At 43.7% G+C, this 19,464-nt stretch overlaps 1 protein-coding gene across 5 annotated transcripts in view; it reads left to right on the top strand.

Moving 5' to 3' along the window:
* EPHA4 (EPH receptor A4) overlaps window positions 1–19,464 on the top strand; it is a 359,705-nt gene that overhangs the window by 244,814 nt on the left and 95,427 nt on the right. For 2 of the 5 annotated variants that reach the window (XM_057417223.1, XM_057417227.1), the window contains exons 1-3: window positions 9,002–9,157; window positions 10,052–10,119; window positions 14,004–14,667. In XM_057417223.1, the coding sequence (XP_057273206.1) occupies window positions 9,067–9,157; window positions 10,052–10,119; window positions 14,004–14,667 (823 nt within the window). In that variant the 5' untranslated portion in view covers window positions 9,002–9,066. Of the gene's footprint in view, window positions 1–9,001; window positions 9,158–10,051; window positions 10,120–14,003; window positions 14,668–17,890; window positions 18,030–19,464 lie in introns of those variants that run through there. The other 3 variants (XM_057417226.1, XM_057417224.1, XM_057417225.1) reach the window with 3 other exon arrangements.

The following is a 19,464-nucleotide window of genomic DNA, read 5'->3' as shown; positions in this document are numbered from 1 at the left end:
GTTTATGAGCTCTAGGAAACTCAGAGTGTAATGAAACCATCATGGTATTTCCATGTTACGGTGTGGAGCTGCTGGTGTTAAACCTCACATCATTACTGGTGCAATTCCACCGGCATGAGCTGGCTTCTTAAACTAATGCAAACGGAATAATACCTGTGTCTTGTATATAATGATCTCCACAAGGCTGAGTTTGTAGGTGGTCTGTATAGGCCACCTGAGAGGTATGAGGAAAATGGAGAATGAGGTGCCTAGGAACAACTTTGGAGAAGCTTTATGGTCCCAATTTCTGTTTACAGCATGGTTTCTAGTGGGTCCTTCTCAGCTTTTCTTAAATCCATGTGCTTGGTGGCATGTTTGTGCGTGTTCGTGTGTGTCTTTGTGTTCATAGGTAAAACAAGTCACTTTATCCAAAACAGACAAAAATTATTCCTTTACCTGATCATGCTGGTATCCTCTTAAATTGAAACTGTCTTGCACCAAGTGATAAGGTTGCTCTCAGCAGAAACATAATTTTTACCCCACCATGCATTGACAATTGTGCTCAGCTTCACAAAAAGGTATTTCTCTAATCCCAAGGTCAGTTTAAACTGGCTCCCTGGTATATACATTTTCAGATTCCATTTGAATCTCTCTGTACTTCCTTGTCAAGACAAGCATGTGGGTTTCCTAGTCCCCACAAAATATAGAAACACGGTTTGTATGTAGATTTAGCCAAGGAAGATACTACTGAGCTGCATTTTGGTAGGAAGCCATCCTGGCATTTCTTTGGAAAACTCTAGAGATGTTTGAATAATCCTTATACTAACAGATGTCACCACTGGGAATCTGTTTTACTTTTACAGCTCTTTGAGTATCTTGCTTGCATTTTTTGATATTTTGGAATGGTGGAGGAAACTCAAACAATTGTCTTATACTTTGATCTCTCCCAAAGATGTATTTTGATTAAAGTTTCAGATAGTAACCGAGGAAAGAAAAACAACAGATTTTACTATGAGTGTGCCTTTTGTGCAGAAGGGAGTGGGCAAAAAAAATGACCAGTGATCCTTTTCTTTTGTTTCCAACTCACTGCAAATGGCTGTCTTCTGTTTTCCTGGTGCTGTGCAAGCCCTTGAAATGAGGGACAAGGGATCACAATTGGTCAAGGCAAATAGTTAGTCACACTCTTCCTTAGAATTGAACCCATTGTTCAAGTAGGGTAAGCAAGTTTTACACTACTAACTTTAGTCTGAGTTAGAAAAGGTGGCCACTATGGTAATCTGAATAAGGATTAATAATGGTGAATGGGCAGGGGAGAGAGCTGAGGGGAAAGGTGGCATTTTTGTGCCCACAAAAGCTGTAGTGGTTGCACGTTTCTTCCCAAATATAGTATTTTTGCTGTTTACCTCAGGATACTGCAACTGGAAAAAAAAATATTGTTGGAAATATCAGCTGTGTAAGTTTCAGGAAACTCTAACAATTGGCTGTCTCAGTAAAGCCATACCAGTGAGTCATTTCTAATGGAAACCTTGCCGTAAGGTAGAATTCAGAGGGATGTGTTCCTGGTCTTTACCATCGTTATGGACCTGTGTACAACAAAATACACTCAGGGTTTGGGGATGACTTCTATTAGAGGAATGAGGCGGCTACTGCTGAAGGAAAACTCAGAGGGGAATGGGACTTGGCAAAGAGTGGTTGCAACCAAACTAAAATTGTTTGTTGGTGCCATCAGTGTATGTAATAAGAGGAACTAATTTATATGTCATAAATTTAAAAAGTCTTAAAATTGAGTTCATGCCTGTATAATGCAGGATGCAGGTACAGAGCTGGGTACACTTTTTGTTCTAATGCTACAGCAATGCTCAGATCCCTGAGAATGGATTTGAGATCTGGTTGCACTAGAAGCTATACAAGGATATCTCAGTATATGACAAGACTCAGTAGATGGGTATAAATAAAAAAAGTACAAGGAATACAATGGCAGTGTTGGCCAGCACAACAAAGTACCTTATTCTCTGAAATTTTCCAAGACCAGTAACAATACTGGGGAAGATAATGGCTGCCACTTTTCTAACATAAAAGCAAGGGGTGTACCTTTTCCATTGTTTTTCATGCAGGTTTTCATTTCTATGCATGCTATTTTGCTTATATGAAGCCAATCCAGAATTTGCAATATTCCACTATAAAATCTGTGAAAATACTGAGCTAGAACACACACAGATGTGTATACTTGCCTTCTCCAATTAGTGGTTCCCCTAAAATAGGACAAATAATTTCTTAGATAATAAACAACCATTCTTTTGTATCTGTAGTTTCTCTGAAATCAGAACAGAGAAACAAGGCAATGCCTTAAATTCTGAAGTAGCCTCACCATTATTAAGACTGGCCAACCTATAGAACGCAAGTCCCACACTGCTTTACAGATGTTACCAAATGAAATTGTACATCTCTATATTCTTTGCAAGAACAGAGCAACAGGTGCCGGATAGCTACAGATCTCTCCAACTTGATATTAGCATTGCCGTTTTACAGTGGGCATTTGACGTAGTTGCGCACATCCAACTTCAGAAGTTTTGCTGCAGCAGCTGTTGAAGAAAGTCCATGCAGAGCTCAGAGCAGGGCCCTCCTCTCACATGTAAATTCCCTATCTTAATCTTTCTCCTGTTCTGTGAATATATCACTCATGCCTGTATGCACAGAAAAAATGCACAACTGCATCCACTTTTTAGAACAAAACCCAAAGATTTTATATTTAATTAAAAAGACAAAAAGTGATCCCTACTATTAAAAATATAGCACATACTAAAAGAGAAGAAGGAGGTGGGATTGGTTCTTACTTTAAACACAAATAGTTTTCTTCTAAATGGTTGCAAACATTTTGTTCATAATATGGACTATCTCAGATAGGATGGTTTAATCTGAGTTAATCAGGATTTACACTCTATTAGAAGCGCCAGAAATCTTCAGTGCTCTGTAGGGAACCTGTCTTTGGTGCAGTTTGATTGGTACTATCATTGCATGAATAATCTCTGAAAAGACTGCTGTCTCTGAACACACAGAATAAGAATGAATTAGAGCTCTGACACTCCGTTCTTGTGATCGTTTTACCAAAAAGACAATTCAGAGACTTTGCACAGAAATAATCTTTATTTATACAGAACATTTAGTGGTGCAATCAAAGTAATCCTGTACCCTTTTTATTTATTTATTTTAATAATAACTGCAGTAGATTATAGCAGAAAAAAATAAAATTCCAGCATGAAAACAAATCTGGGGACATTTTTTTCCCTCATTTACTCTATTTTTTTTTGCTTTAGATTTATTCTGTTTCATATGTAGGGCTCAATTCTGCCTACTTATTAAAGCTTAGAGGCTGCTACTAAAATTCACCCTTACCTTAGTATAGGCCAGGATCTAGTTCAGGAGTCTTAAATTGTGACCCTACTAAGTCTGCCTGAATAGATGTTTTTTCCCCAATGCAGAAGAAGGGGGGTGTGCTTTTATAGCAGTCTGGATGCAGTTTGCTATTTTCTGTGCTTACACTTTCAGCTTTACCCTTCAAATTCAACCAAGGCTCCTCTGAAAACTGCCACAGATTCCCTGTACTTTTTAGCAGAGGCTATTTCACTTGCATTTGCTTCATTACTAATTGAGCCCTCTCCTGCAGCCGCTCCGAGGACGACTTAGGAGGAGTCCGTCTGTGCAGCCTCCCCTTGGCTGGTGGCCCTGGCCACTGCCAGAAGCTCTCCTCCCACCAGTACTGCTTGCCAGCTCGCAAGGCCAGCGAGCACCAGCCCTACATCTTCATCTCACTAACTTATTTTCTAGGAGCCGACGCTGCTCCCAGCTGATCACGAATGAGTACGAAGCACAGCTGCTAAGGCCTACCAGCACAAAGCCAGCGATACTCGAAAGCAGTCTGTAATAATTAAGGTGTCTGTTAACCTCCACCGCTTTAAATAACCTTTCAATGAAACGAAGGCAGGCGCATTCCTCTCTGGGTTGCCAAGCATCTGTGCTAGCACTGCAAACAACCTACAGCCTTACACAGTTGTTTGCACTGGTTTGTTGGTCACACTTTCACGTGAAAAATCCTGCAGGTTGCTGCTTGCCCCCTGGTCTTACCTGAGGGTGAGAGCCTCACTGAGCTACGCTGACACCTTCATTACGGAGGTGGGCACTTGTATTTATCACATCTGATCTGCTTATTAGATGAAAAGCCATAATACCTGCTTTAACATCCTGCTGCATTTATTTCTCTTTTCTTTGCTCTGTCTGTACCGCTTTTCAGATTTTACCTTTGGCCAGTGCCCTTCAATGTTTATTTTAGGAAGCATAAACTGCATTGTAAAGGCTCCTGGCTCTGTGAATAGTTTTGGCAGTAGTATTTCCTTTGAGGGCTTGATAATGGCAAATAACAAATTTTAGACTAGCTATGAGATTTGAGTTGTCAGGAGCAATGCAGCAAAAGGTGCTGCTTCAATTGTCATTAAAACCCTGTTACATTTCACTTACCATTATCTATTTTTCTTAGTAGTGTTGGTTAAAAGAGGCAACAAAATCTATGCATCAGTCTGTATATTGTCAAGTCACCACGTGTGCCATCACAAGTCCTGTAATCAGCATCAAGGCAGTAAGAAATAGGAAACTCTTGTGATGATGATGATCACGATTAAGAAAAGGAAGCGTAAATAATCTGCTTGCCTAAAGCTCCCTTTTTTTCGCAGAGTGGCTTTGCAAATCAGCTATAAACCTCATCCTTTTCTTATTGAGGTCAGCAGCACAACTCCTGCTAATCCCAGCTGAAACAAAATCGTTCTGCCATCTTGATATTTATAGGTATCTGTATTACCTTCAGGTACATGTTCTCCCGCTACAGCTTTTTGTATTACAGACTGCAACTTCATCTAATGTAAACATGATCTGAGGAATGAAATCATACTCATTTAAAATAAAAAGGTGTTATTCTCAAATAGCTAGTGATAAATTTTGTCAAGTAACTTACCAGCAAATGTTTAATACTCACAGGTCCATTAAGAAACAGTAAATCCAGGGAGGGAAAGGCACATCTGAGCACTTGTGCTGGGAAGGAGCTCGCTGGTGCCCAGCCTGATGACGGTGCACCTTTGGGGCATTATTCCTATTGACAGTGAGACTCTGTGTGCGTGCGTGTGTGTGTGTGTGTGTGTGTATGTTAAACTTCCTGGTGTTTTTTTACACTCTTTTGCACATAGCTGAGTAGAGTGGAAGTTGTGTGGGAGTGGAGTAAATGGGATTGCATTTTTGTAGGAAAAGGCTTTTCAGATGAGCCGGGTGAATTTTTCCCTGCAGGCTGTGGAACTGCATACTAAAGCAAGGGCTTGTGCTTCCTTCCCCCTCCCCTTTCTTCTTTTTCCTTTCTCTTCTCCTTTTTTTTTTTTTTTTTTTTTTTTTTTTTTTTTCACCTAGCTAAATGTAGTGCTGGGCCTCTGGAGGCCCATGAACATGTAGAGCTTCCTACTGAGGTTGTCACTTGACTGACAGCAAAAAGCTTCTCGGGAGATGGACGAGCACGAGTAGGTGGACATAGAAAAATGGAGAATGAAAAGATAAAAGTAAAAACAGAACAGAACGTTCATCCAAAATCACAGCCCTTTCTGGGACTGTAATGTATTCAACTTAGAAATGTTGCATTTGTGATTCGGAAAAATGTAAAGTACATGTATGTAAATGTATGTGTGTGAAAGACAATATCCACTCAGAATGCTCATAGCAGAAATGATATTAAATACAGAAATCTGAGACAAACAACATGCCAATGCCAAACTGCATGTGTACTCGTATCTTCCCTTGCTGTTTTAAAGTAAGAGGGAAGCAAATTGTGAATGAGCCTGAAATACAACAATCTTTCAGTCCCTACATTTCAAAACAAATTATAGTTTCTCAGAACCCCTGTGTCTGTCTGCTTGTGTGCCTGCTTGTCTCTGCCATTCAAGTGCTATAAACAGATCTCTAAATAATTCAGCTGGGGTTGACCTCTCTGAAGCAGACAGGATCAAACATTTAACACACTGTCATAATTACTACAGTGTGTGCTTCGAGTGAGTTTTGCTAAGGAGCTGAGACAAACAGAAGATCTGAGACAAGTATCAGAGATGTTGGGTGTGCTTTTCTGAGCCGCATTAAATTGACCTTTTAAATGGTGTAAACTTGATTATGTTGCAAACACGATTAGTTCCTATCAAAGCCAAATCACTCCTGATAGCAACTTACAATAACACAAGCCGGCAGGTTGGCAGCAGCAGGTAATAGGCAGTTAAGAAAAATATCACAGATCCAATGGCTGGATTTTGAGGAATAAATTTTGATGCCAGGTTCTTTGTTCTAAGGTGGAGTTACTTGCTGAAGCTGAAGCTTTAGTCCAATATCGATGACATCTGCTAAAACCAAGCTGGGCTTTTACGATCCGTTGAAATGACACAAAGTAAGGGAACTGTGATTATTTTGGCAAGGCTTCTTAAAAAAACCTGAACTTTTATAGGAGCCAAAAGTAGTGGAGTTGGTACAATTGTGAACATTTTACTTCATGACATTTGCAGGCCCTTTCCACATTGTCTGTGTTTATTTAATGTGAATTCTTTAACAAATTAAAACTGCATTAATGTAATAGAAATATTAAGGTTTCAAAGCATTTAATATTTTTTATAACAACTGACTTTTCTGGCATTGCAACAAAAATAACTTCAATTAAAAAAGAAGGCATTTTGATGCTCTACCATTCCCATAAAGTTTATCGTGACTTGTAGTAGATCTGCCTGCATCAAAGATGTGAAAACTCAGATTGCTTTAATTGAGGGCTGCCTATATTTTTGTGTAAATAATAAAAAAGGAACTAATCCTTTTCTTCCTCCTCATTAGGCCAAGAATTCTTGTAGATAATTAAAGTCAGGAAGTACAAGTTTTAACAATTGCATTTACTGTGCTGCACTGTTTTCTAACTCCCATTATCCAAGCAGCCGCTTAGAAGATTTATTTCCTACGGAAAAATACACCAGCTATCTTTGCAGTCACCTTGAAGGTTCTGCCAGCGGGTGCTCCAAAAGAAACCTTTAAGGTGAAGTGAAAGAATCCGAGCCTCAGCCCATAGAAACCTCATTGTAAATACTGTGTTAATCAACCTTTTAAACACTGTATTTAAAATAATGCATTCTGCCTAGATCTTGATCTGAAACTGAAACAGGTGAAAGACACTATACTTTGAAGGAAAAAAGAACTAGTGTGTTTATACGTATTCTGTTTTGCAGATATTTGAATTTGGGGAAAAAGTAGGGTGATTTACTGATGCACGACATGCATGTTTCCTGTTGCACAAAATTGTTAGTCGAACTTTAAGACGTATTCAATATATATATATATACATATATATTAACCAATTGAGCTTCTGCAGGGGCTCTGAGCTAAAACTGAAGGTAGTGGTGGCAATAATTTGTTTTACCCCAGACAGAGGAAAAGTCTTTAGAGAGTTGGGGTGCGAAGACGGGTGCTGGGATGCAGCTGGGATGAACCCGGAATGCTAGCATGCAGACGGGAGGATTTGTGTCCTGCGTGGGGCGGCAGAACTGCCTTCCCGGGGGGCGCCGGGGCGATGCCGGGGTGAACGGGGCGATGCTGGTGTGAACAGGGTGCCGCTGCGTACTCCAGCTGGGTTTTGCCCCAGCCGAGGGGACATCGTGCCCAGGCGCAGGGAGTTAGTGGGTGCACCCATGGGTGAAAAGGCTCTTTGAGGGGAGGCTGAGGCACCGCCACCAAGTACCTCGAGTGAAAGCACCCGGCAGGAGAGGGCTTGTCGCGAACTGCCGTTTGTGGAGCTTTTCGGAGGAAAAGCAGCGCAGGCTGTCGCGAACAGCGCTGTCGGTACGGCAGTGCCGAAGCGGAGCCCGCGAGCCGCGGCAGGGCAGAACTCCCGGGGTCGGTGTGTGCAGCCTGTCCGTCCCACCTCAGCGCTGCCCGGGGAGCCGGCGCTGGCAGGCAGGCCGCGGGCAAATCCGGACCCCTCAGAAACAGCGTTTGGCTCACTAACGCTGCCCGACACACACCGAGGAGAGGTTAGCGGACTTCTAACAACTACAGATTTACCGTAAACGAGCATTTAGGGAGTATTTTCTAAAAGTCCCATGGTCATAGCGCCCAGAGCAAAGCAGGGATGGAGCTGCGCACCTCCTACCAGAGGCGTACCCGCCTTGCCCTGCAGACCGTGGCTGCCACAGCGCTGCCCGGCGCCGGTCTCCACCGACGTGTGGGACGAGGGGGGTTTGTAAGACGCTGTGCGGCCTGCCCGGTCTCAGCCTGCAGAGCGAATTGCGCCGATCTCTTTTGCTAATACCCCACCCCGAGTGCTGCTGTGGTGCATAAAGGCATTAACGTTTCCACGCTGGCGGTAAGCGGGGGGTGTTCAGCCTCCGCCGCTGTGCCTGGGGAAGCTCCCTCTGCAGCTGCTGCGCGTCCGCCCAAGCCGCCCGCTCGTCTCCCGGCGCGGCAAGAGGGGACTGCTTCTCGGGCTAGCGCCCTCCGCACCCCCCGCACCCCCTGGCCCGGGACACCGGGCACCGAGAGCGCGCTGCTCCCGCTAGGTGGAGCTATTGCTCAACGGTGGCGCCGCGCCGGGAGGAGCGCAGCGGCGGGAGGCTCCCGGGAGCCGGGACCGCAGCGGGCTGGGAGCGGGGAAGGTGCGTGTGTGCGGCTCCCCGCGCAGCACCAGGCAGAGCTCGCGGGCTGCTCCTAACCCTTTATTTTTGCCTTTTTATCCCCCATTTTCAGTCACGTTTTTGTTCTCGGACACTGTCAACGTTAAAGACCGGCCGCGTGGCCCACTCACCCCACCGGGACCGCGGCCATTCACTGCGCTCCGCCAGCTCGGGGCAGCGCATACCCGCTCCGCGCCGCCGAGCGGCAGAGGCGGGCCGGGGCGGGGCGGGCGGCGCGGAGCGGGCGGCGATTGGCTGCGGGCCGTGACGGGCAGGCGGAGCCCCGCCCCCTTGGCAATGTCTACGGCCCGCCGCGCGCCCCATGTAGGCAGTTATTCCGCTGGGATAGAGCTGCCGGAGCGGCGGCATGGCCGGGGTCCCGTTCTGCGCCCTCCTCCCGCTCCTCGTCGGCGTCTGCGGCGCCGTCACCGGCTCCCGGGTCTATCCCGCCAACGAAGGTGAGGCGCTGTGCGCGTCCCGCGGCCGGGCTCGCGCTCCCTCAGCGGGGCGCCGAGGAGAAAGTTTCGGGCGAGGGTCCTTGCATCCCTCCCGCCGCTCCCCAGGCAGCCGGGACCGCTCTGCCCCGGCCGGTACTCGGGCGTCCGGCAGCCGCTAACTTGCCCCGGCAGCGTTCCAGGGGTCCCTCGGCGGCGGCACAGGTATCGCGGGGCAGAGCGGTCCAGCCGCGCTGCCGCCGGTCCCCTCAGCTGGACCGGACAGCAGTGCTCCCGCGAGCGGCGGCGCCGCGCCGGGTTCCCTGGACCGGGAGGGCCGTTCATGGCAACCGGTTCTCCCGGGAGCTCTCGGCTGCTCCGCGCCGTTCCCCGGGGCTGTGCTGCAGCCCGTTCCTCGGGGTAAGCCCGTGGCGCAGCCGGGCGGGCGGGAGGCGCCGCTCCTGTCTGGGAGCCCCCCGTGAGGTATCCTGGTGCCCGGTGTACCGGACCGGGCTGCGCAAGCTCCTGCGGTCCCAATAAGTTGTAACCTTTTTATCCCCGCCGAGGTGCGGGCACGTCCGTTGCAGACGCGGCGGGAGCGCCCCGGTCCCAGCTGGCCGGTATGCCGTCAGCTTCGCCTGCCGGGCAGGAGCGCTCTTCGGTGTCGGGGGGGGGGGATTACTCCGCGCCCTGTGAACGGCTTTATTCCGTGGAGGAACGGATGTGCTAATCCTCAGATCGAAAGCAGAGAGAGTTTCAAAGTGTACGAGGTATTGGCGTAGTGGGGAATAAAGCTTCATTTCAAGCTGAAGGTGGATGCGTTCGTGCTCCACACATATGGAAACGCTCAGGTAAACGGTTTAATATTGAATTTTTGGCAGATTAAATTTAATCTGTTTTATTTGTACTTTTCTGCAGTTACCTTGCTGGATTCCAGATCAGTTCAGGGAGAACTGGGGTGGATAGCAAGTCCCCTGGAAGGAGGGGTAAGTTTTAAACCGCTATCTGATCAAAAGGGTAAAAGGGGTGATTAGTAACTTTCAGAGAGTCCTAATGGCTCGATTATTGTTGATTGTGGCGAGAAGGTCAGATTTCTTCCCTGGTTTACCCAATGAATTACTCTTTGTTGAAGAAACTCTATACTCCCTTTGGATAGTTCTGTCATGGAAGAAGTGGAAACCAAAAGGGCAGAAAAGAGGCTTCAGAATTAGGTTGAGGCATGGGCTTAGCTGCCTATTTAAAACTGAAATACCAACAAGAAATGCGATCTGGCAATTGAACTGGCATTCTTGACTGTAATTATTGTATCTATAGGCTGTCTTGGCTGGGAGATGTTCAGGGCAATTGCTGTTCTATTTCTGGATGAAGGGGTAGGGATCAATATACAAGAGAGACCTTTTGGTGTGGTGGGACAGTTGTCCTGTTTTAGATTGTAAGCCTTGTATGTTTTAGTTTCTGACCAGATAAACTGAAACACCCAGTGCTTGATGGTGTTTCCTTGGAGCTTCTTTTTATGTACTTTTTCAAAGAGATAATTGTAAGAGAAGACTGCTTCAGTCCACTGCCTGATAGTGATGCAGTGACACTGAGATTCACATATCCATCCTGGGGTTTTAGAGCCCTTTTGCCTAGTGGGCTGCAGGCCAGGTATATCTGCTGATTTAGTTTTGTGTTAGTGGATGGGCACCCTCATCCTGTAAGGTGCCTGTGACCTCTGTGGAGAAGCTCCTGAGAACACTGGAGTTGGTGGGGTCTGGTGGAGACTGTACTTTGTGGGATCTCATGTTTTGGGTTTGGGTTTTTTTTGGTTTTTTTTTTTTTGTTTGTTTGTTTGTTTTATTTTTAATAAGCAATTAGAAAGGCTTTTCCTTCAAGTGAACAGTTTCAGAAAAATGCCAGCAATGCACACTAAATATTAATATAAAGAAGCCCATCTCAAATCCTTTAAATATTAAATGAATAAAACATCTTTGTATGCTTGAGAAGTAACTAAGTCAAAACTGACTGAAAAATTAAAGTGCTGAAAGATCAGGACCTGCTCACAACAAAGCAGTGGATACTTCAGGAAACCTACAAATTTACTGTTTTGTGTGTGTTCCCACTTGTAATTAGCAGAAGCAGAGCTAAGGAAACAGAAGTGAGTGGAAGGAATCCAACGTTGCATCGGCTGGTGATGCATTATGCATAAGCTCTGAATAACCATAACATGGGAGAATGGGGGATTGTTGTGCTCCCCCATTGTTGTTCTGAGTGAACTTGACTACAGTCCTGGCTTGTGCTCTGCCTGAGCACACTGTGCTGTCACCGAGGCTCGATTTTCTCAGTTTTTCAAAGAGTGGGGAGGTGATTGGCAGGCCTCTAGCATCGCCCACAGTGCACATTTACTGCTGATTGCAGGCAATTGCCCTCATCCTTTGACAGTGTGGGAAGGTACAGCTCTATCTCAGTGAGAGTCGGGCTTCCTTGTTAATCCTGTACCCTGGAAAGGTCAGATAATGAGATGGGGTCTTTCATACAGCTCTCGAAGTGGTATCTACACTGTGTATTAAAACGGGACCTAAAATAAAAGTTTTAAGAAGTTGGTAGTAGAATTGATGATCAGAGGACAACTGTGTATTATTAATGGCTGTTGGATTCCCCCTTTTTCCCTATGCTATCTCTGAAAGTGCCATGCGAGCTTGAGAAGGAAATGTGTGCTCTTATTGTGGACGTGACTCGTTTCACTAAACCTACATATGTGTGTTCTATTTTTAAACCAGTAGTGAAAAATTTAAGAGTACATGGTTTGTCTCTGAGATACAGTGCTTGGAAAGCATTTATTCGAACTTCATATGCTGCAGATTTATTTCAAGCAGCAGAAATGGACTCCTTTATGTTCCTGGGAAGATTCTGTCATTTGGTGCTGATTTTTCTTCAACTGTGTGTACCTTTTTGTTCATAAAAAAAGGCATTATTCTAGATATACACCACACAGTTTCCGAGGTGAAAGGATTGTGTGGATAGGAAGGGCTGGAGATAAATATAGTCATTTAGGGGTGATTAGCAGTAACCAAATATATAGTGGCCCTGGAGGAATTAATGAATTGCATTGTAAATGTAATTAATGATTTACTTTTGCATTTCACAGTTAAAAAGTAGGTTTTGTGCCAGAATGTTTTATTTTCCATCATTTAAGTATGAGGAAACTTTAATTACGAAAACTAATTTCAACTTGAAAACAGAAAGTTACAGCTTTGTCCATATATTTAGAGTTACAAATGTAACAAACATGGGGCTGTAGTTACTTTTGTCTCTGGCAGTAAGACACATAATGCGTGTTCATGAAATAAGAAACCTAGCCCTATATATTTATATTTTTATTAAGAGGCAGGAGTTTGTTGAGAACCTGATCTGAAACTTGACGTTTTTAGTTGCAGTCTGTCCACTGACCTCAGCGGTCTCTTTATTGAATCCTCTAGCAGCATCCTCCTTTGTGTAAATACGCTAAAGGAAATCCCATCAACAAGTATTATTTCCTTCTGCTTCTTCCTTTCTCTTGTACCACACACAATATAGGTAGTGTAGACAGTCTGAAGATAAGCAGAATGGAAAGTGATGGATCATAAAGACAATATTGTAACAGTAAACCAGCTTTGTGGCAGATGTAAATTAAACAGCACTGTTGTCTTATTAACACCTTGTTACACTTGCACTGATAGATGACATTTCAAGATTTATTTTTTCCTTTTCTGTGGAAAGGAGTGACATGCTGGGTATTGATTCTGCCCTGCTTCATTTTAATTTGCAGTTATCTCTAGGCAGCAAATAAAATATTACTCTTTCTGCTCCTAGTGACTCATGGTGCTAACTACTGTCATTCTATAAACGGATTCAGCTAAGCTGGAATCTTTTTAAGTAAAAATCACTTGCATAAGAGCAATCCTTGTGAGAAGAATGCAGGGTATTATACAAGAAGCCCCTTACTGTTAAGAAGACTTCTGTTTTTCAAAGCCATGGCTTCAGTAGTAGTGAAAAGCACTTCTGGGGAGTCTCTTTAAAGTTACTGCTGCTTTCCAAGGATAATTTTGTATGGTTCATTTTATTACCTGCAAACCCAGAGAGTGTATCAATGTCTAATATATTTATATATATATTCTTTTTTTAAGAAGGCTTTTTTCTGATACTCAAGTGCTATGCTGGGAAGACATCTCTCCCCAGTGCCCCTTCCTCTTCTCTCTCTATCAGGAGAGCTCTGTGATAAACTTTCTTCTGTCTATGGTAATCCTTGAAACAATTTTTTTTTTTCAAAGCTATTGGTTATGTGTGCTTTCTTTTTCTAAGTTAATTATACTGAACTATTGAATTAGGGTCAGATCTCTTCTTCTGATACCTTCTTTGGAGTGCCTGTATTGTTGTTTGCTAATTATATTGCCCTTTAATTTGACACTTATGAAGGTGCCTGAACTTGATTTGAGGCCATTGCCTGCAAGGTCCATGCATTACCTGCCTCATCTGCTGTTGATTCTGTAAAGTGCCATGCATAGTCCTTACCTAGGCAAGGGTCCTATGGACAAAACTGCAGTGCAGATAAACGTAGTTGGTTGGTAGAACATTCCTGGATTGGTTCAAAGGGCCTTTAAAACGCATGCTTGCTCCTCGAGGTGTTACTTGATTTGGAGCTTGTTTCTCCTGAAAAGATTCTTTTAATGTCCAGGTAGTTAATGTCTACTGGCTGTGACTTGATCTGCTGGGTTGTTTGCTTGTTTGTTTTCCTGCAATGGAAAAATTATGGTTTCCCCCTTAGTTGTGGAAGTACAGATTCTGTTTGCTGTGAAGCTCTGTTGTTTCTTTTAATATTGATGTATTATTCTTTCCCTTTCCCTTTTTGCAGTGGGAAGAAGTGAGTATTATGGATGAGAAGAACACTCCGATCCGCACCTATCAAGTCTGCAATGTGATGGAGCCCAGTCAGAATAATTGGTTACGAACTGATTGGATTCCCCGTGAGGGGGCTCAAAGGGTATATATTGAAATCAAGTTCACGCTAAGAGACTGCAACAGCCTGCCAGGTGTCATGGGAACTTGCAAAGAGACATTCAACCTTTATTACTATGAATCAAACAATGATAAGGAGCGTTTCATTCGAGAGAGCCAGTTTGCCAAGATTGACACCATTGCTGCTGATGAGAGCTTCACCCAAGTGGACATTGGTGACAGGATCATGAAGCTGAATACAGAGATACGGGATGTCGGACCACTCAGCAAGAAAGGGTTTTACTTGGCTTTTCAGGATGTTGGTGCCTGCATCGCTTTGGTGTCTGTTCGTGTCTTCTATAAGAAGTGCCCACTGACAGTTCGAAACCTGGCGCAGTTTCCAGACACCATTACTGGGGCTGATACATCCTCTCTGGTGGAGGTTCGTGGCTCCTGTGTCAACAACTCTGAAGAGAAGGATGTGCCAAAAATGTACTGTGGGGCAGATGGTGAATGGCTGGTGCCCATTGGCAATTGTCTGTGCAACGCTGGCTATGAAGAAAGTAACGGTGAATGCCAAGGTAAGATGAGCCATACTGTACTCTTCATTAAGGCTTAGTTGAATGCATAATTGAATTGGAGATGAGAGTAAATGGAGTAAAGCCAGTAATTAGCAGCCCCTGTGGGATGTGGTGGGACAGAGGAATTTAATGAACCCAAGGGCTCCAGGTGGCAGGGCTAGGAATTATATAATGCAAAACAAATGATTCTGCCATAACAGGCAGAAGGCAAAACACATTTTCTAGCAGGCACCTAAATTTGATTTGGCTCACAATAATCACCAAAATGTGAATGGCTGCAAAGCAGGGCAGTCAAGCTACCATTGTTTAAACAAGACAAATCTCTCAAGTTTTATCTGAAGTGAACTTTGTTAAGCACAGGGAATTCTGGCAAACTCTCATTTGGATAATGCAGTGGGGTAAGAACCAGTGGGGGGAGGGAGGGGAAACAGGAGTTTTAGCTGGATTACTTTCCCACTTTGGGAAGGGGAAGTCTTTGGTGTTTTACTTGTTGCAAGTTTTTTAGCACTAAATACCCTTTGATATTTGACACTGCCGCCTTTGTTAAATATTTTCATTTCTCAGAGAGTCTCTATTGTCAGCTTAATAATAGAGGTGCTAGGATACTCTTAGAAATGCTAAAAGTCTCCACCCCACCCTCCCATACACCATCCTGTGTGCTGCAGAATTGGGGATTAAAGTCTGTATAAAAGGCAGATTATCCTAAAAAGAAAATAACTCAATACCTATGTTCTTTTCACCTCCTCTTTCTGGAAAAAGAAGCTGTAAAAGGCTGGGGAAGGAGAGGAGGAAGTTTATAAATAAAATATCTTTAGCTTCAGCTTCTAAACTCTTGCTCATGTAAGCATAAACCTAGATCAAATTTAAATGGATTCTTGCACAGGTCAGTGGGCTTAATTTTGCTGGGTGCTGAACTGAAGGTGCTCAACTCCTTAGTGGATTTGGAAGCATGTCTTTGGAAAATTCTTTGGAGCCAGATTTTGCTTTATATCATCTTGGTGTATTTTTCACTAGGTCATTTTCTGTCCCTCTTGAGGCAGAAAGCAAGATAGCAGAGCCAAGTAACTGCTGGCTTTTGTGCTAGGCTCCTAAGAGGACAGTGTCTTTTGAATGTACTACTTGATTTAAGTGATAATTTACAGTTGGTATGAAATTCATTATTATGCATTGAAATTAAGCTTTGGCAAGACAGAAGTGCTAACCATGAATTTCAGCTTTGTGTTTCTTTTTTGCTATATGGAAAAAGCCAAAGTGTGCCATACTGGCAACAAAATTACCATGGGCTGTAGGGATGGCTCAAAGATGAGCATGCTGGCAGGGCATACTGTTTGGGCTAAATTACTCTGGTGTGTGTTTCTGAATCCCACGGGATGGACACTTAAAAACCTGTGTGTTGTTAACTTGTGAACCTGTGGCTGTGGTACTGACTGGGTGGTGCTGGGGGGAGCTGTTAATGACTGGGGAGATGCTCTTACATTCTTGATGTCGAGAAGGTTTGCCTGGAAGTTAACTTTACATCCTGAATGGAGGGAAGTGGAGTAGCGGGAAGCATCTTTGTTTATTGTATGGAGATTATTCTGCCTTCTCCGAGAAGCCTACCAGGTCAGTACTGGGTCACTCTGACTGACAGTTCTATAACTTTTTGCTGTCAGGGGCCCAGACATGATGAGCTAATTGCTGAACAAGGGGAAATCTCCTGAGGTTTTTGCAGGTGGGAAGTGGTCATAAGTGGGATGCTTTTTGTTAACTTATTTTTGTGGTGTTGAACTAGCCCTTGGGGTATGGATGTCAGCTCAACTACCAGCTCTCAGCTGCAAGGAGGTTTGGGCCTAGGAAACCTAATTTTCATGTTTTCTAAGTAAAATGAAGATGAGGTGATGCGATATTTACAAAGGAGATAGAAATGTTCTGTTGCTTGGGCTTTCCAGAGTGACGTTGGCTTATACTAGTCATTTTGAGAGGATCTGAGCCAGTGTGTAATTTGAAAGCACTAAACACATTTCATCAGCGGTTATTTGTGGTTTCCTTTTCTCACATTTGCCATTCTCCAGCCAGAACAGTTTTGAGGGAAGCTCGTCTTCATGAATTCGTGAAGTTTACCAGAACTATGCAGCTCACTCTCTGGTTTCCAGTGGAGCCGCTAAAGCAGTTTGGCCTTTGACACTGCTGAATGAGCCTTCCCCTTTTCTTTCCCCACTCAACTTCATAGTTCAGTGAATGTTCTGCTCTGGCAGGTTTCTGGAGGGGAGGAGGAGGATGAAGTGAGGAGGATTCCTGCAGTTTTGGTACAGAGGATTTGGGATGGGGGGAGAGACTGAGTTTGGAAAAGGCTGCAAGAGGGTGGCAGGCTGGGACTGGAGCTGGTGAGGAGGTTCCACCTCAATTGTTTTTCAGTAGGTTGACTGTGGCAGGACAAATACAAGGGAAGGTCAGAGGTTGTCAGTTTCCTCATCCATCTTCCCCTGTGATCTTAGGGTCAGAGTTTGAATTAAGATCTTAAATGTTTGACAAAACCTCAGTGGGCAGAAATACTTCAGGCCAGTAGATTGGGGCTTTGCAGTTGTTGGGAGATCCATGGGAGATGTCAGACTCCTGTGCTCTCCTGGGGCTTGCCCTTGCTGCACAGCGCTGGGACGGACCAGCTGGCACTTGTATTACCCTAAAAGCTGCTTCAAGTTTGCTCAACCTTCTGATTCTTAAATAATACATTTTCCTTGAGCAGCTTTTGCTTAATTTCTGATGCATGTGGGAAGCATAATGGGAAGCCACTTCACATCTAAAGTGGTTCTTGCAGTGGGAGCTAATGACGCTCTGACCTTGAAGAGGGTTTGTAAAAAATCAAGTTGGTGGTATGGAGGTGTTGGAATATGATGACAAAAATCTCCTTCCTCTGACTGCTATTTTTTCCAGCTGACTTTATTGATAATGATTGTCTTGCTTAGCATGCGTGCATGTATGTGTGTATGCAAAAACTCAGAGCAGGAAGGGAAAGGAGCCAAGTATTTAATCTGTATTTATTTGGGAAGCTCCACAGGTGTGTCACAGGAGAGGTTATGAAAAATTGGTCCCAATCTGTAGAATTATTACGTGAGCACTCATTCTTTCCTCATAGCTGATTTTGTAGCTGTGTACTTGATGTTAAAAATCCAACAACTTGCTATTGCTTTTTTTTATTGCTATTTATTCTTCACCAAATTTCCTGTGTCAATGGCTATCATTTTAGGAGAGTATAAATGTGGAACATTGTCCATCCCCAGCTAGTGGCACATCTCAAGGCTAAGGTAATTAGTGCTTTAGGGCAAAGTTGAGACATAAAGTAATTTTAAACTTCTCTTTTATGCATCATTGTTATGTAAATTGTTTTGTTACATACTGACATAATGTGGCTTGGATTTAACTATGATTTCCTCATGGTAAAACACGTATCTTTTTAACTCGGAGGAGGAGGGGGGGAAAACAAGCAAGAAGGAAGACAGATTAAAGAAGCAATAGACTGTAGCCATCTGTGACGATTTTGATGCTGTGAAATTACAAATCTCAATTTTAGACCTGCCATTTAGTATAAATATGTGAGACAGTTGAGATTTTTTACTGTGATATTGTAAAGGCTATGAGAGCCAACAGCTTTGTCTTCATCTACACTTGCTTTTTAGAGTTGTGAATTGGCCAATTGGCAGAAAATCCAGTGTCATTTAAAATACAGCTCAGTCCTGGTTTCATATCACTGCTGTTTTTAGAATTTTTCTTCAAACTTTGATAAGAGCATCCCTAAGAAGTAATAATTTGAATGATAAGATTCTTTTTATCTCGGAGGCTTTGAAGAGTGGCTGTGATCACTGAGAGCAGCAGTTCAGTGTACATCAGAAGGGTACAGTGTAATTATATAGTTTTGATTTTTATTTTTTTTTCTTTCTGTGATAAGAATTTTGGCTGGTGGGTTTTGTAAGGGCGGGGAAATGAAGTAATTTGTATGTACTTTCCCGTTTTAGTCGGAGACAACTTTTTCATCAGCATAACACTGATGAACAGTCTGGCTGCACAAAAGGGTAATCAGAAGGGTGACTAAGACAGCACAAAATTGAGATTTCAGAAGGATTTTTTTTCAGGTTGATTATTTTTGGCGGGGGAAAAAAAATGCACAGACTCAACATGTTATGTTTTAAAAGGAGCTGAGAAGACGGAAGCTACCAGGGAGAGCATGGGAGCCATACTGAAACACAGTCTGTCTGAGCCAAATTTAGTTGGTTCCCTTCTCTGCTGAAGGAGCGATTTTTGTTACGTTATGCTCTCATGTAGCTCAATAGATCTTCCAAGGGTTGCTCCCTCCGTGATTTTTGTACCACCTGGTGTGTTTCAAAATCTCCATTTAAACATTATTGCAGGCTTTGTATTGTTTTTCTCCTTCCTGGGCCCCTTAGAAGTCAAGCTACAGTTGTTGAGCAATTGTCCCTTCATGTATCCCTTGGAGAAAGGCTGGGATTGCTTCCTTCTGAATTCCTGACAAAATTTCTGCTGGTGCACAGGGGAGCAATATCTGGTCTTTATTCTGCATGTTACTACTAAAAAGCACAGTCCTTGGAATCAAAGCCAGATGAGCTGCTGTGGTGGTATGAATTTTGTGGCATGTCTGGGTGGACTTTTATGGGGCATATAGACCACCTTCTGTTTTTTGTGTGTGGTTTGTTTGGTTGCTTTGTTTTGTTTTAAGGGGGCAAAACAAAACTTTCCAGACAACTCATCTTGTGTGTGATGACTTCAGTATTTAAATCCCGGCTGGATGAGGGTTATTATCTGTCT

This window comes from Pezoporus wallicus, unplaced genomic scaffold (genome assembly GCF_028554395.1).
Source record: "Pezoporus wallicus isolate ANWC-B61680 ecotype Strahan unplaced genomic scaffold, APGP_CSIRO_Pwel_v1 contig_360, whole genome shotgun sequence".
Taxonomy (NCBI): Eukaryota; Metazoa; Chordata; class Aves; order Psittaciformes; family Psittacidae; genus Pezoporus; species Pezoporus wallicus.
Note: the sequence above shows the minus strand (reverse complement) of the source record. Positions and strands in the feature narration are given on the sequence as shown.